This window comes from Trichosurus vulpecula, chromosome 3 (genome assembly GCF_011100635.1).
Source record: "Trichosurus vulpecula isolate mTriVul1 chromosome 3, mTriVul1.pri, whole genome shotgun sequence".
Taxonomy (NCBI): domain Eukaryota; kingdom Metazoa; phylum Chordata; class Mammalia; order Diprotodontia; family Phalangeridae; genus Trichosurus; species Trichosurus vulpecula.
Window position 1 is genome coordinate 273,903,375 of NC_050575.1, and position 13,564 is coordinate 273,916,938.

The 13,564-nt window shown below is 37.9% G+C and overlaps 1 protein-coding gene across 4 annotated transcripts in view; it reads right to left on the minus strand.

Moving 5' to 3' along the window:
* Positions 1-13,564, minus strand: part of KIF16B (kinesin family member 16B) — a 385,946-nt gene that overhangs the window by 121,045 nt on the left and 251,337 nt on the right. For all 4 annotated transcript variants that reach the window (XM_036749261.1, XM_036749260.1, XM_036749262.1 and 1 more), the window contains 4 exons: positions 11,257-12,612; positions 2,833-2,991; positions 753-849; positions 229-279 (listed from right to left, as the gene is read on the minus strand). In XM_036749261.1, the coding sequence (XP_036605156.1) occupies positions 229-279; positions 753-849; positions 2,833-2,991; positions 11,257-12,612 (1,663 nt within the window). The remainder of the gene's footprint in view (positions 1-228; positions 280-752; positions 850-2,832; positions 2,992-11,256; positions 12,613-13,564) is intronic.

Sequence of the window (13,564 nt, forward strand, 5' to 3'; positions counted from 1 at the left end):
TAAGGTCTCCATCACCACTATATACCATTGAGAAAAAGTCAAAGCTATATGCAACCTGCAGGAATCTATTTCATTTTAAGTTCATATAATAGCTTGCCTTCTCTATTAGACATTAATCTCATTGTCACTTCAAATTTCTAATTATGCAACTAAACATTAAGAAAATTTAATCACATGAGCATGTCATAATTTAAGATGACCCTATCAATCTGAAAAATCATTACCTACCTCATACTTTAGCTTACGCTGAATAATGCCATTGTGAAGTTTTTCATTATCCTAGAATGAAAGAAAAATTAAGTTATCTGCTTTTCAAGGGGTAAAACTGGTTTGATTAGAAATGTTTGTGAGATCTAACAGAAAGCTAAAGAAACACACTCGTGTATCAGGAATGCAAGCCCTCCAGAATAGCTGGATCTGTTCACAACTCCACCATTCTAGAAGGCTTGCATTTCAAAACTGTGCATACCCTTTGTTCCAGCAATATCACTACTAGGTCTGTATCCTGAAGAGATCATGAAAAAAATAGAAATAAACCTTATGATAAACAAGTGTTGTTCACAACTTGTTTATCTTGATCTTGCCAAGCTTTACTGAACTAATCTTAAGCTTAGTAGTGACATTTTTAATGTTATTATTATAATTGAGAGGAAAACAACAATGAAAACAAGAGGGAACCTGGGCAGAGAACAATCTTTGTTTCATGAAAGGTCCTTTTGAAAGCCACCATTTCTGGGCCTCATTCCGCTTACCTTTCGCATTTCTGTAGACTGGGAGAAACAGATGTTATTGTCTCCAATCCTGGGATGGAGACGCCGCTGCACTTCTTCTTCAATGTAAGCATTAAGCCTGAAAATAAATTAGGGGGAAAATCCAAACTTGAAATGTTTTCAATTTCATTCTTATGCCCCCTGTCCCTCTTACCTCACAAAACTTTATTTTTTAGAAAGACACAAAAGCCAAACTCTCAAACCTAATCTCAACTAAAACAGCCACCAATTCACCATTCTGAAAGTAATCCCTTTGGCCAAGAAGACGAAAACAGTGTGTATATGGTAGAAGGTTCTCCTCACAACTAAGGAGGATAACTTTGATTTTGTATGAAATTTATAATCTTTCCTGTACAATTTAGTACTTACTTCTGCAACTTACTGTTCACCTTGGTTTTATGCCTACAAGTCTTGTTTCCCCAAAGTGACTGTATTCTCCTCAAGCACAGGAACCTTCTTTTGTGTGTGTATCTTCTAGAGGCCTAACACATAGTAAGTATTCAAGAAATGGGCAACTAATGACTGTACATCAAGCTTGCTGCCCTTCTGTTTCTCCCTGCTCTGCCCCTCCTTGGCTGTGGCACTGGTAACAATCATGCCACCCCATTGAGTCTGTTTCTTCTTATGTAAAAATAATGAGTTGCACCAGATTAAATGATCTCTAAGTCTCTTCAGTCCTTGACAAGCTACAGTAGTTTCCTATATGATGAAGCAGAATACAACTTGAGGCAATGAGCAAAGGAACAAATACTCTTTCCAGTTCTAGGATATGCCAGTCTAGCCCAAGCTTGGAAGATCATGCTGACATAGCTTCAGGCCATGCACACTCCAGAAAGTCCTAGGAGTTTAGCTATGTCTGGAGTTACCCAAAGCAGAATGGGCTTGGCTGCTCTGTTTGGTTTCAAAATTTCCCCATTTGTTAGTGCTAATTAGGCATCCTAATGGATTTTTTAAAAAGTAATTGGTAGGCCATGATCCTTTATATTTATATTCTTAATGCATCCTTTAAAATAGTCCTTGTTTCATGTTTCTAAGGCTGTTAACATGTGTACGAAGCTTAAAATTCTTATGTATGCCCAAAATATTTTCAAAAAAGACTAAGCAGAGGAAATAATGTATTGTATACTAAATTAACATATACAAGTCTATAAACTACATGCAACTAATACTGAAACAAATCTATTCACAAATATGCTAACTGTGCTGATTTTTATTCAAGTTAAAAACTAGTATTAACAACAACCTATAAACAAAATATAAAGGGATGGAAAAGCTCATATCATTCTTAATAAGTTTTTATATATAAATACACATTTTTTAATAGTTAAGATTTAGAACTGACCAGTTTGAAATTCTGTGTCTGGCATCACTGTGGGGTTGGGGAAAATTAAATATTTTTTATAGAAACAAAGTGATTGCACTGAACCCCTTAAACCACACAGCAATTCACAAAGCCACCCAGATTGAAAGTCATCTTATTATAGAAACATAGGTATGATATACATTTATTACAATGATGATTTTATTCAAAATACTGGCATTTTCCTAACAATCCACATTGTTTTCATAACATATCTGTTATGTAGCTCTAAACATGTAAATTTCTATATTTGGAGATATAAAGAGAAGGTGATATCTATCAATTAAAAGATAGATATGTATACTAAATAAACTATTTTTTAGCACAGGACACTAGCTTGTACTTGTTCTGCTTGTCCCAATCTCGACGATCTCCTATCTTTCTCCTGTTCTCTCTCCTAACATCTCTTGCCTTCTTCAGTCAGCTGTACCCTTCCATGGGTCATAACCCAACTCAGCAATGATTCTCTTGCTTTGATTTCCTCAGGTTTATGTATCACATTCATAGCCCCAAAGCTTTGCCTTCACATGTTAGCTCTGCAGATGACTTTTAAAGATATTTCACATCTAATTTGTCATACGGAAAGAAGGATGAATAAAATGAACGTGTTACAAATGTAACAGACTTCCACAAGGATTCGCTTAATATGAAGAATGAGGAAATGTTAACTCGTGAAAAAACAGGATCCAAGATCTGCCTCACCTATCATCGGCCAGTGGAAACAGAGGAGACTGAGACTTTGCTGCGCTGACTGGGGTGTTGGAATGAGATTGATTCTCCATCGGGGTTCCCTGGTGCCCTTTGTGAACACCATCAACTTCACATAGCTTTTGCTTCAGCTGCTGAATTTCCCACTCTAACCTGTACAGAAGTGAACCAGACTGAATCAAGAGCTCCATGAGCATTCACAAACACAATGTTAAATTAAGCACGCATCTTCACATGCCCAGGATTCATAAACTCAATTAGCATCACACTAATATCACCATGGTCAAGCTTACAAACAAAACTATCACTTTGAAACATACAACTTGCACTTATAACAGGGTAACCATAAACCAGCCCTTCCTCAAATATGGAATTACATAGAATTTATTCCATATAATTTTGAGTTTACTTACCTGAATCCATGTTGTATATGCCACCCCCCCACCCTAGGGGAAAGGACAGTGTCATTTTTATCTCACATTCTCTACTAGCACATATAGGTATTCAATACTGATTAACTGAACTGAATTAATCCCCCTCATCATCATTTTAAAAAGTCATACTCGATAACAACCATTGTGGTTGATTATCTAGAGACATGATATTATCAACTAAAAGTTGAAGACAATGGAAAAATGTGAACAGGGGACAAACCTCTATCTTAAAACTTATCCAATGATGTTTTTAAAGGTTCTAAGCTTCTTCACATCCCCAGATCACATTTCTGCCCATTTCCACAAAAAATCTAGGAGAGAATTTACACACTACTAAAAGAGAATTGCCATAAAGTAAATACATGATATCCTGTTTTACTCAAGAAAAGACAGGTATCAGAGAAAGTCATGAGGAAAAGAGTGATAATCAGAATAATGGAGAAGGAGACAGGAAGAACAGAGATAATTTGTGATCATCTCAGGGAAGGGCACAGTTATGCCAATGAACCTTGGTAAGGTGCTCTGCAATGCCTAACTCTGTGACCTTCTTAGCACCGCCTAAACCAGGGCCGGGGAACCTGCATCCTCGAGGCCACATGGGGCCCTCTAAGTCCTCAAGTGCGGCCCTTTGACTGAATCCAAACTTCACGGAACAAATCCTCTTAATAAAAGGATTTGTTCTACGAAACTTAGACTTAGTTAAAAGGTCGCACCCGAGGACCTAGAAGGCCACATGGGGCCTCCAGGTTGACCCTGGGGGAGAGAGAGGAGATGGAATGTGAGGAAGGGAAATTGTTACCCTGAATTTCAAATACTATGCTAGATGCGATAGCAACTGCTGCTTGAGCCTTGGGGTAAAATTAATCAGAGAACTATAAAGTCTTAAATCTACCCATTTGAGGAAAAACAGCTAAAAATGATTCTTTCCTCTAGAATAAATCTCAAGACCACATATAACATTTTGAAGGTATTTTAGGGCAGTTCAACAGCAATGATAAATACCAGTATAATTCTAAATAATAACTCTTCGATCAATACACACTTCAAATACATATATTTTCAGTGAACTCCAAACGTTACTTACTGTCAAAACTCTATTGTCACTGACAGATCATAATTAAGTCTCTGCAATTCTATTAATGATTCTGCTCCACATAAGAGCACTATCTTTCAACTTTCCACTAATTTAAAGAAACTGTCCAAATTAAGGAATCAGATATGAAAGGATTTATTTTGGCAGTGATTTGCCATCAGATTGATTCAAGTAATGCTAACTTTATGGCTTATACTAATGTAAAGTATTCTGAAAACAATATATTTTATTTTCCCTGACTGCCGTTAAAACATGCATCTGAATCTCCTGAAAGCAATTTTCCCAACAGGCTTCCAGAATTAGTAGTTTTGGGGTTTTGTCATTTTCTTTGCCGGTCACTGAAAACTCTCATTTCCATCAGAAAAACACTGTAACAGAGTGGTGTGAAATAAGAATTTCTGGTTCATGTTAAGTATAGTTTTATTCTGACTACATAGAGTTGTAGGATTCCATGTTACATGTGGCATAACAATGCTACAGAGTTGCCACCTCGGCTAATTTTCTGTTTTCCTTCTGCAGTAGAAACAAATTCCTGAGACCAGAATCTCTTTCCCTAGCAGCCTCCTCCCACATCCAAGCCACAGGAATTTTGCTGGGGCCTAGGGAAATTCTAATACTACTTTTATTGTTCCCAGAACCTGGATTCTCTCATTCTTTTGACCAGGAATTTGCAATTTCAAATAGACCTAGCCTATAATATTACATCAGTTGAGTGCCACTGTCCAACATATATTATAGTATAGCCTGTCTTACAACTGGAAGGAAAGACAACCTTCCCCTGAACAAGAATCTTCAATGGTCACTTAGCCTTTGCTTAGAGAACCAGTTTTATGTAACCAATTATTAATAAGTTTTTTCTATATTTTCAGATCAAACCTGCCTCTTTGCTACTTCCCTGTGTTGCTCCTAGTTCTACTATTTGGGGGCAAACAGGATATATCTAATCTCTATTCCATATGACAGCTCTTCAAATATTTGAAAATGGCTATCAAATTCAGTTCCTTCTCCTCAAAGTTTCTCTTCTTAAATGTGAGATTTCAAGCTGTATAAAAGTAAATCTGCTACTTTATCAAATCTGTTGTTCAGAACTGTTAACTGAATTGATGTAGTATGCTACAGTAAAAAGCCTAGAACATTACGTTAGGTGATTTAAGCTCTCGTCTTTATTCTGCTGTTTAGCTCTGTGAGTTTTAACATAGTTCCTTCACTTCTTGGGCCTCAGTTTCCTCACTTGTAAAGAGGTGGCTAGACTCAATTATCCTTAAAGGATAGCTCTAAAATTCTGTAAGTCAATGAGTCTGAAAGATAATTACATTAGTATACTTTATGCTTTGGTTGGGTGTGTGCATGCATGCGTGTGTGTGTGTGTGTGTGTGTGTGTGTGTGTATGTGTGTGTATATGTGTGTGTGTGTGTGTATGACAGCCCCCTACTTCTGTAAGCTCCACGATAGCAGATAATGCTTTGTCTGAACTTTATAGTTTAGATATTACCTAATATCTAGTAGTGTTTAGCACACAGGTGTTCAATAAATGTTTGCTGAAGTAATTTTTATGCTTTCCAAAATAAAACAACATATTGAGATGATACATATAAAGTGTTTTGCAAACCTTTAAATGAAAAGTGCTATTAAAAAAACTATTATTATTGCAAGATTTACAATTAAGAAACTACATTAACATATAATCTGGCACTCTGTCAGATGGTAATTGCAAACTGATTTTATAACAGGTCTCACTTAAATGCATTAATGGTTCAATTCAATATATAGTAATAGTCTCTACTATGTGGTCAATACTCTACCTGACATTGTGCAGAGTGCTAAAAGAAGTGTAAGGTAGGTCTCAAGCCCCACAGAGCTTAGAGTTTCGTCAGAATGAGAAGAGATTCCCATTCAGAGCAATTAACACAAGATGTTATATTGCTGCATCAAAATGACTGATAAAAATTAAGACACACAATAAGAATTCAGAGAATGACAAAATCAACATTGGTTGGAAAAGTCAGAGAACCTCATAAAGAAGGCTACTGTTGAAAGGTAGGATTTGGATAGGCAGACACCTACAATAGGTCACTGTAGCAAACAGAGAATAGCATGGTGAAAGGACTAAAGGCAGGAATGAACATATGTAAGGCCCTTGGGTTCACGCTATGTTAAGAGACCGGATGAAGGAACTGGTGAGGTTTAACCTGAAGGTAAAATTCAGGGTGGGTATGGAAGGGAGACAAATAAGAACAGTCATCAAATATCAGAAGGGATTTTTATGTAGAAGAAGAAGAATCAAACTTGTTCTTGGTTCAAGAGGGCCCAGCTAGGAATGAGTGTTAGAAGTATCAAAGAAGCCAATTTAGGGTTGGCTGAGGAAAAAATGCCTAACAATGAAAGCTGTCTAAAACTAAAAATGGGCTTCTTTATTAGGGAATCAGGGGTTCTCTCTCACTGAGTATCTTCAAACAGAAGCTGGATGACCACTTGTGAGCCAGGCTATAGAGGGGAGGCCTTTTTTTTGTTAGTTTTTAGGAAGGTAAATTCATTCTTACTAGATAGGCAAGAAGAAGAGCCCGAAGGCAAGAAAAAAATTATTTTAACAGTGTTTACCTTCTTCATGCTATCATCATTATAAAGCAGTAATCTTTCTATTACAAAAGAAAACATAATACATTTAAATAGCCTTGCTTTCATCTGATTTCTAAACTGATACAATACCATTTAGTAAATTACCAATGGATGGCTTGTTTTTTCCTGGTATGCTCATAAAAAAAGAAATAATATATTTTCCATCCACAGCTACTATCAGATTTACAACAATGGCCCAATTTGGGAGGCAATTTCAGAGACAGAGAGAGGAAAATTTCTTTAAAATTGGGGAATTCTGACCTAATAGTTGTACTCATGCAGCAAAAAAAAGTGAAGACATTCTCCAAAATAAAAGTTCAATATCCAACAGCTTGTGTAAAACACTGTTTTGAACTTGTGTCTCCAACACCGTTCTTTGGCTTTAAACAGAAGACCCTTGAGAGGCAAGGATGAAGAGATCTGAGTTTTTAGACTCTATTACTAATTATCTGTATCATTCGTGAGGCTCAATTAACCTTTCTGTTCCTGTTTTCTTATTTATAAAAATAGAAAGTTTAATGAGGTGAGATCTACGATTCAGACATTCTTTCTACTAAACTACTACAATATTCTTAGCCCTTGATTTTCTTTAGTGTATCATTTGCAATTTTGAATTAGGAATAGCACCCTGAAATCACAATCAAAGATTCAGAAAAGCTTTAAACTGAGGTCTGAATCTATATGTCAGACATGCTCAACCCATGCTTCACTTTACTCCCCAACTTCTTGGCCATTTTCCTGGAAATTTCATCAATTACGAAGACAAGCCCCTATACCTGGGAGGGTGTAAGCCTTTTATCCCTGTAACTCTACAGCTGGGGCCCCACTCTCCTGACTGGCGACCCTTACCCGCTCCACTATTTCAGACAATTATTCTAGAATTGGCTACTGTCATGAGACTCAGAAAGGAATGTTATTTTGAAAAGCAGTGACCACTAAGGCTTCATGAAGAACAACAGGTCTTAACACATCAACTTCATTATCTTTTTGACAGGGCTACAAATGAAATAGCTAAAATAAAGCAAGATTGCAACGCATTTGACAAAGTTTTTTATAAAATCCTTGGGAAAAATATGGATAGATGCCTTAAACTAGATATGTACAGTTTAAGGAATTCAGAATTCTTTGAATGGCAGACCAAGGTCAATGTGAACCTAGAGCAAGGTCTCTAAAGGAGCAGCATGGAGATAGGAATATGCCTTTGGTACTGTGGGGTTCAGTATTTTTATCAGTGTCGTGACTGAAGGACCCTAAACAGCCTTATCGATTTTCACAGGGTAGAACACCTCCCACATTCTGGACCAGCACGTTAGCTGTCCTTCCCGGTCTCAAGTCATTTGAAAATCTGATACGTGCATACATCTGAAATGCTGTCTACCCATCCTCTCCAGTCCTGTAAAGTTCAACATAAAGTTTTGTGTTTGGCAAAAACAACTGCACAAGGAGAGGACGGGTGAGGCTGGTGAAAAGATGCAAAGGTTCAGATGACTGCAAGATCCATATGAATTAAGCATGGAATGTCAACCACAAAACCCAAAACAGTTCACCCTAAGGCTCTGTTATTAGGAGTCTAGTAGTCTGGAATGAGGGAGAAGTAAGTCCTTCTGTATTCTACCCTGCCTGGTCAAAGCACATGTGGAGTATTATATTTAGTTCTGAGAGCTCCCTTTGAGGATGGACACTGAACATTTGGGGCATTTACAAAAAGGGGTGACAAGGATGGTGAAAGTACTAGAAGTTCTAGAGGATAGACTGAAACAACTAGGGATGTTTAGTCTAAAGAAGAATAGAGGAATACATAATTCAGGTATTTGAAAGGCTGCCATATACAAGAGCGATTTGAGGATAAAACCAGGAAAAAGTGGTAGAAGGGGATACTACAAGAATATGCATGGTGACCACTTGTGAGGGATACTGATGGTGGTGGTGGGTGTCCATGGATGGCTTACTGTAAATGACCTTTGAGGTCCCTTCCAATCCTTAAATTTTGTAGAGTAAAAAATGCTAAACACACAAATTCTGGCCCTCATTTAGTAAACAAATTAGGATATGACTAAAATATCCAAAGCAATTTGAGAAAATAAGCTGGAGAGGAAGAGTAGTCTAGATTATGGATACAGGGGGAGGGGTTAGTATTCTAGAAATACAGTCATTTTGTTTATGAGACTGTTGGAAAGTAAAGTAAGTTGGACACAAGATAGCATCTGCCTAAATGTTTGGGGTCCATTAACAATTAAAAACAAAAAAAGAGATCAATGAGGCTGGAGTAGTCAAAAGACCTCATGGAGGTGACAGGTATTTGAGTTGGGTTCTGACTGGAGGGAAGAGGTAAAGAGAAGATTCCAGGTACAGAGGAGGGCATAGAGCTGGTAGTGCATGGAGTGGCTATGTCTTTGTGATTAAGACAGAACAAGTGAAGGACTAAGACAAAAATAAGAAAAGGAGGCTTCCTTGCTTGCTGTTCCTCTGACTCAGTAGCTATGAAGAAAAGCCCTGGTGAGATGACAGTAATGCAACTTTTCAAGCGGTTGAGCATAAATGAGTGGAACAGCTGGATTACAGCAGCAGGCACAGGGCAGAGAAAGGTGACAGAATATTACCTTGCAAACCCCTTGTGGACTCACTACCTATTTGATCTCTGCTTACATGAATCTTCTATTTTCATACCACCTAGCAGCTCAAATAACCAGGTCAATCAGCATACTAGGCTATAGATCAGGCTTTGAGGGCTACCAAAAAAAATCAGCAGCTGCATGATAGCTAGGGTACATTAGGACAGAACTGTCACACTGCTCCCACGCTGTCAGCCTATATTACACCTTAGCAAAACCTATTCCATCCAAATACATAAATCTAAAAGCAACCTTTGCTTGGCTTCTGCAGGTGTGCTGACATTGGAAAATCACTCCCACTGACACTGGAATATTGCTTCTGTTATTACAGAGTCCTAATGCTAAACATCAAGGTACTGAGAGAAGCTGACAAAAGATTGGAACATCAAGCTAAAGCCCACACTATGTTCTTATGTCACACAGCATGGCATGAGCTAAGAGCATGATCTCTACTTTTGAAATGTCCTAGGTATAGTAGCTTTGAGTATACATTTTAGTTACCTAGTCTATCCCCAGGGATTTTCTTAAAAACCACTCACACATTTCTTTGTAAGAAATAGCTATATTCAAGAGCTAGAGAGAAGGTTTCAACCTTTAAACTAACAGAATTACCCAAATTTGGCTGGGAATTTACACAAAAATCTGGAATATAGAAATGTCCCCCCCCCCACATCCCCAAGGCAGTAAGACATTTCAGGGCTTACCTAAGAGCTTCCCTCTACTCCCTTGCACTCTTGGCAGCCATTTCTCTGTCACCAGGAAAGATGGAACACTAGGGTTGCATGGCTCCAGAGGCAGGGAGCTCTTTTATAGTACCCCAATCACCTTGTTCCCACTAGCCCCAAGGGTTTCTACTAGTCCCAGGCAAGGAGGATTGTCCATATTAAAATTTAGTCTTTCTAGCTAATGAAACCTATTACTGTCTATATAAGGGATGGACAGAAAACACTTCATCTCTGGCACTTTGGAATAGGAAATTGTTTCAAATAAAACATGAGCAAGATTCTCACAATGGACAAAGTACCTCTGAATATATTACTCTGGTAAACCTCATCTTCAGGGCACAAAATAATACTCTCATGAGTACAAAAGAGTGGGTTAAGTTCTCTAAACCTGCTCCTGAAGACTTCAGAAATGAAGTGAAAACTCCCCAAATAAACCTACTATTAGCACTAAAAGTACTAAAGTTTAAAAAATATATATATATATATATACATTTAATGAGGCAAGGGGAGTGACCAAGATAAAATGGCCAAGATTAGACAATTTTATCAATATACCATATGCCTCAATGTAAAAACACTTCCTCAAAGGAACACAGGGTGGCTCCCTACCCCCCACCCCTCCATTTTAGACTTCTAGAGGCCATGCAAGTCTAAGAAAAACACTTTTCAGGTATATTTGTCAGGTTTGAGGAAAACTAACGCTGGCTTGTTCTTAAAAGAGTATTTCTGACCACTGAAATAAACCTTCTAGAATAAAACATTTTCCCCAGTGTAACAAATCTTAAGTTCTTTTTTTTTTTTTTTTTTTTTTTTTTAAGGAGAAAGACAAAGTTTATTAAGGATTTGCCATAATGGGTTGTCTTAAGAAATCCCATCTTTGTGATGCTTGTTTGCACAAGCGGGCCAGACTGAATCTGAGCCAATTCTTAAGTTCTTACCGTTCTCGGTCCCGTTCTAAGGCTTTCTGTTCGGATTCTAGACTAGCCCTGAGACCTGACTGTTCACTATCATTGCTGCTGAGAGTGGCCAGCTTTTGCTTCTGCTCTTCAATCTCTACACCCAGAGTGGAGCGTCGCTGGAGTGCAGTATGTCTCTTTTCCAGTTTAGCGACAGCCTGTTCCAGCGCCTCTCTCTGTTGTTTTTCCCTGGATTCAAGAATTTCTTTTTCCTTTTTCCTAACTTTCTCTTCCTGACGAGCAATGTTGGCAGTGAATTCAAATGTGGCTTGGAGCTTCTGCAGCTGGTTGGCATTGGCTCTATATTGGGCAAGCTGTTCCTCCTTTTCTTCCCTTTCTTTCTCAACTTGATAAAGCGTGTTGTCTAAGCCGAGAAGGCCTCTGTCAAGGATTTCTAAAGCTCTTTGCTTCTCTTCCAACAAAACTGGCAAATGATTCTGTGTGAGGTACTGAAGCTGACGTTTTTTATACTGCAGTCTGTATTCCATTGGCTTTATTTTTTCCGCGTCTTGGGCCACCTGTGTGGCCTTCAAGAGAGTTTCATCATTTACTTTAAGCAAATTCAAATCTTCAGTGGCACCTGTTAAACGCTCTAGAATTTCCCATTCATCTGCCACTTCTTTTTCAAGGAGATCCCGCTGGTGCACTAGGTCCTTCTCCAAACTAGTCAACTGTGCAAGTTGCTTTCTCTTGAAGTTCAGGAAATTAAGCTGTGCTTTCTCTAATTCTTCACCATCTTCTTCCCCCTCAGATCGGCCTTCTTTAAATTTCAAAAGACATTCTCTGATTTCTTCAAGGTCCCTTATCTCTTCTTCCAGTCGTTGGACATCGCCAAGCTTTAGGAGTTGTATCATGTCTTGTTTCTCCCTGACTTCTTCTTCGAGATGGGCAACGAGCATCAGCTGCTCTTTTTCCTGTTCTTCAAGTCTCTTTTTTTCTAGTTCAAGCTTGGCACACTGCTCATCTTTTTCCTTTTTGAGTCTGTCAAGTTCTTGAAATATCTGTATCTTCTCAGCCTTTTCACTGTTGTGGAGCTCTTGCAGCCGCTGGAGCTCTTCCTTGACCTTGAGAAAGCTCTCTTCTCCTTGCCTTTTCTTCTGAAGCTCTATCTCCTGCTGCTCCCTCAGTCGCTCTTCTTCAAATTTCTCTTTTTCAGCCAGCAGGTCTTTCAGCCGACTCTCAATATGAAAGCTACGGCGTTTCAAGCTCTCCTCCTGCTTCCGGATCTGTTTCTGCACTAGTTCTGTTTCCTTCCGCTGTGACTCCACTTCTTGTTGCATTCGTTCCAATTTTGCTTTGTCTGATTTTTGTTTTTCTTCCATTTCTTCAATGAGTTTCCTAAAATTCAAAACATAAACAAGTTATTGGCCAAGGTGTTAAACATTTGCTTAGTAAATATTTTTCCAAAATGCAGGAAGCTCTTAACACCCATCATTTTAAAAAGGAATTGTTATTAAAAACAAAAACAGTATAACAGTTGTGTGTATTTTCCTCATTTAAAGAATGTTACTTCTATTTAATTCCTACATTGTAATGTGCTATTAATAACATTATTAGGGGGAAAAGGCCTCTGAGTTTAGGAGAGAGTCACATAAGATTCAAACTATAATCATTATGTTCAACCCAGCAATGAAAATTCTTGGAAATGACAGTTCTGAAAACATCAAATATAAGTGCCTACGGTGACTCATTCTAAGTTAGGACAAAGACTAAAACCAAGAAAATCCACTGTTCTATTCAACTGTTTTTCTTTTCCCAAGTTCTGCATATCATCAAGCATTTCATTGCTTGTTTAGAACTAGTCAGGAATAGCCAATTACCTCATGCACGTTATGAGAATGATAGAAGCTTATTACTCTGTGCTCCAGAAGTACCTAGTAACTAGAAAATTAGCAAAGCTTCCCCATTTGTTAAAACACTAAAACTAAGTTGTGGTTATAATGCACTTCTATTTGATGAAAATCCATCTCCAGTTTATGTAAAATCACAAAGAGATTGTCTCTGAAGCAGCAGTACAGTTACCTACAAGGACACTGATATATGGCTTTGGTTTTCTGAGTAAACAAACATCTGTCCCATAAGAAGCTAAAAGATAAGACAGCTAACAGATTATGTAGGAGGTGATTATCCATTAGTGGAGTACCCCAGTTTGATAATCACTAAAGCACTTTCCTCACAGACTTGTGAAGATCATACGAGATAATGTTTGCAAAGTGGTTTTTAAATCTTTACGTAAATTACGTAAATGTTCACTATCATCATCAATATCATCATCATCATCATCATCATC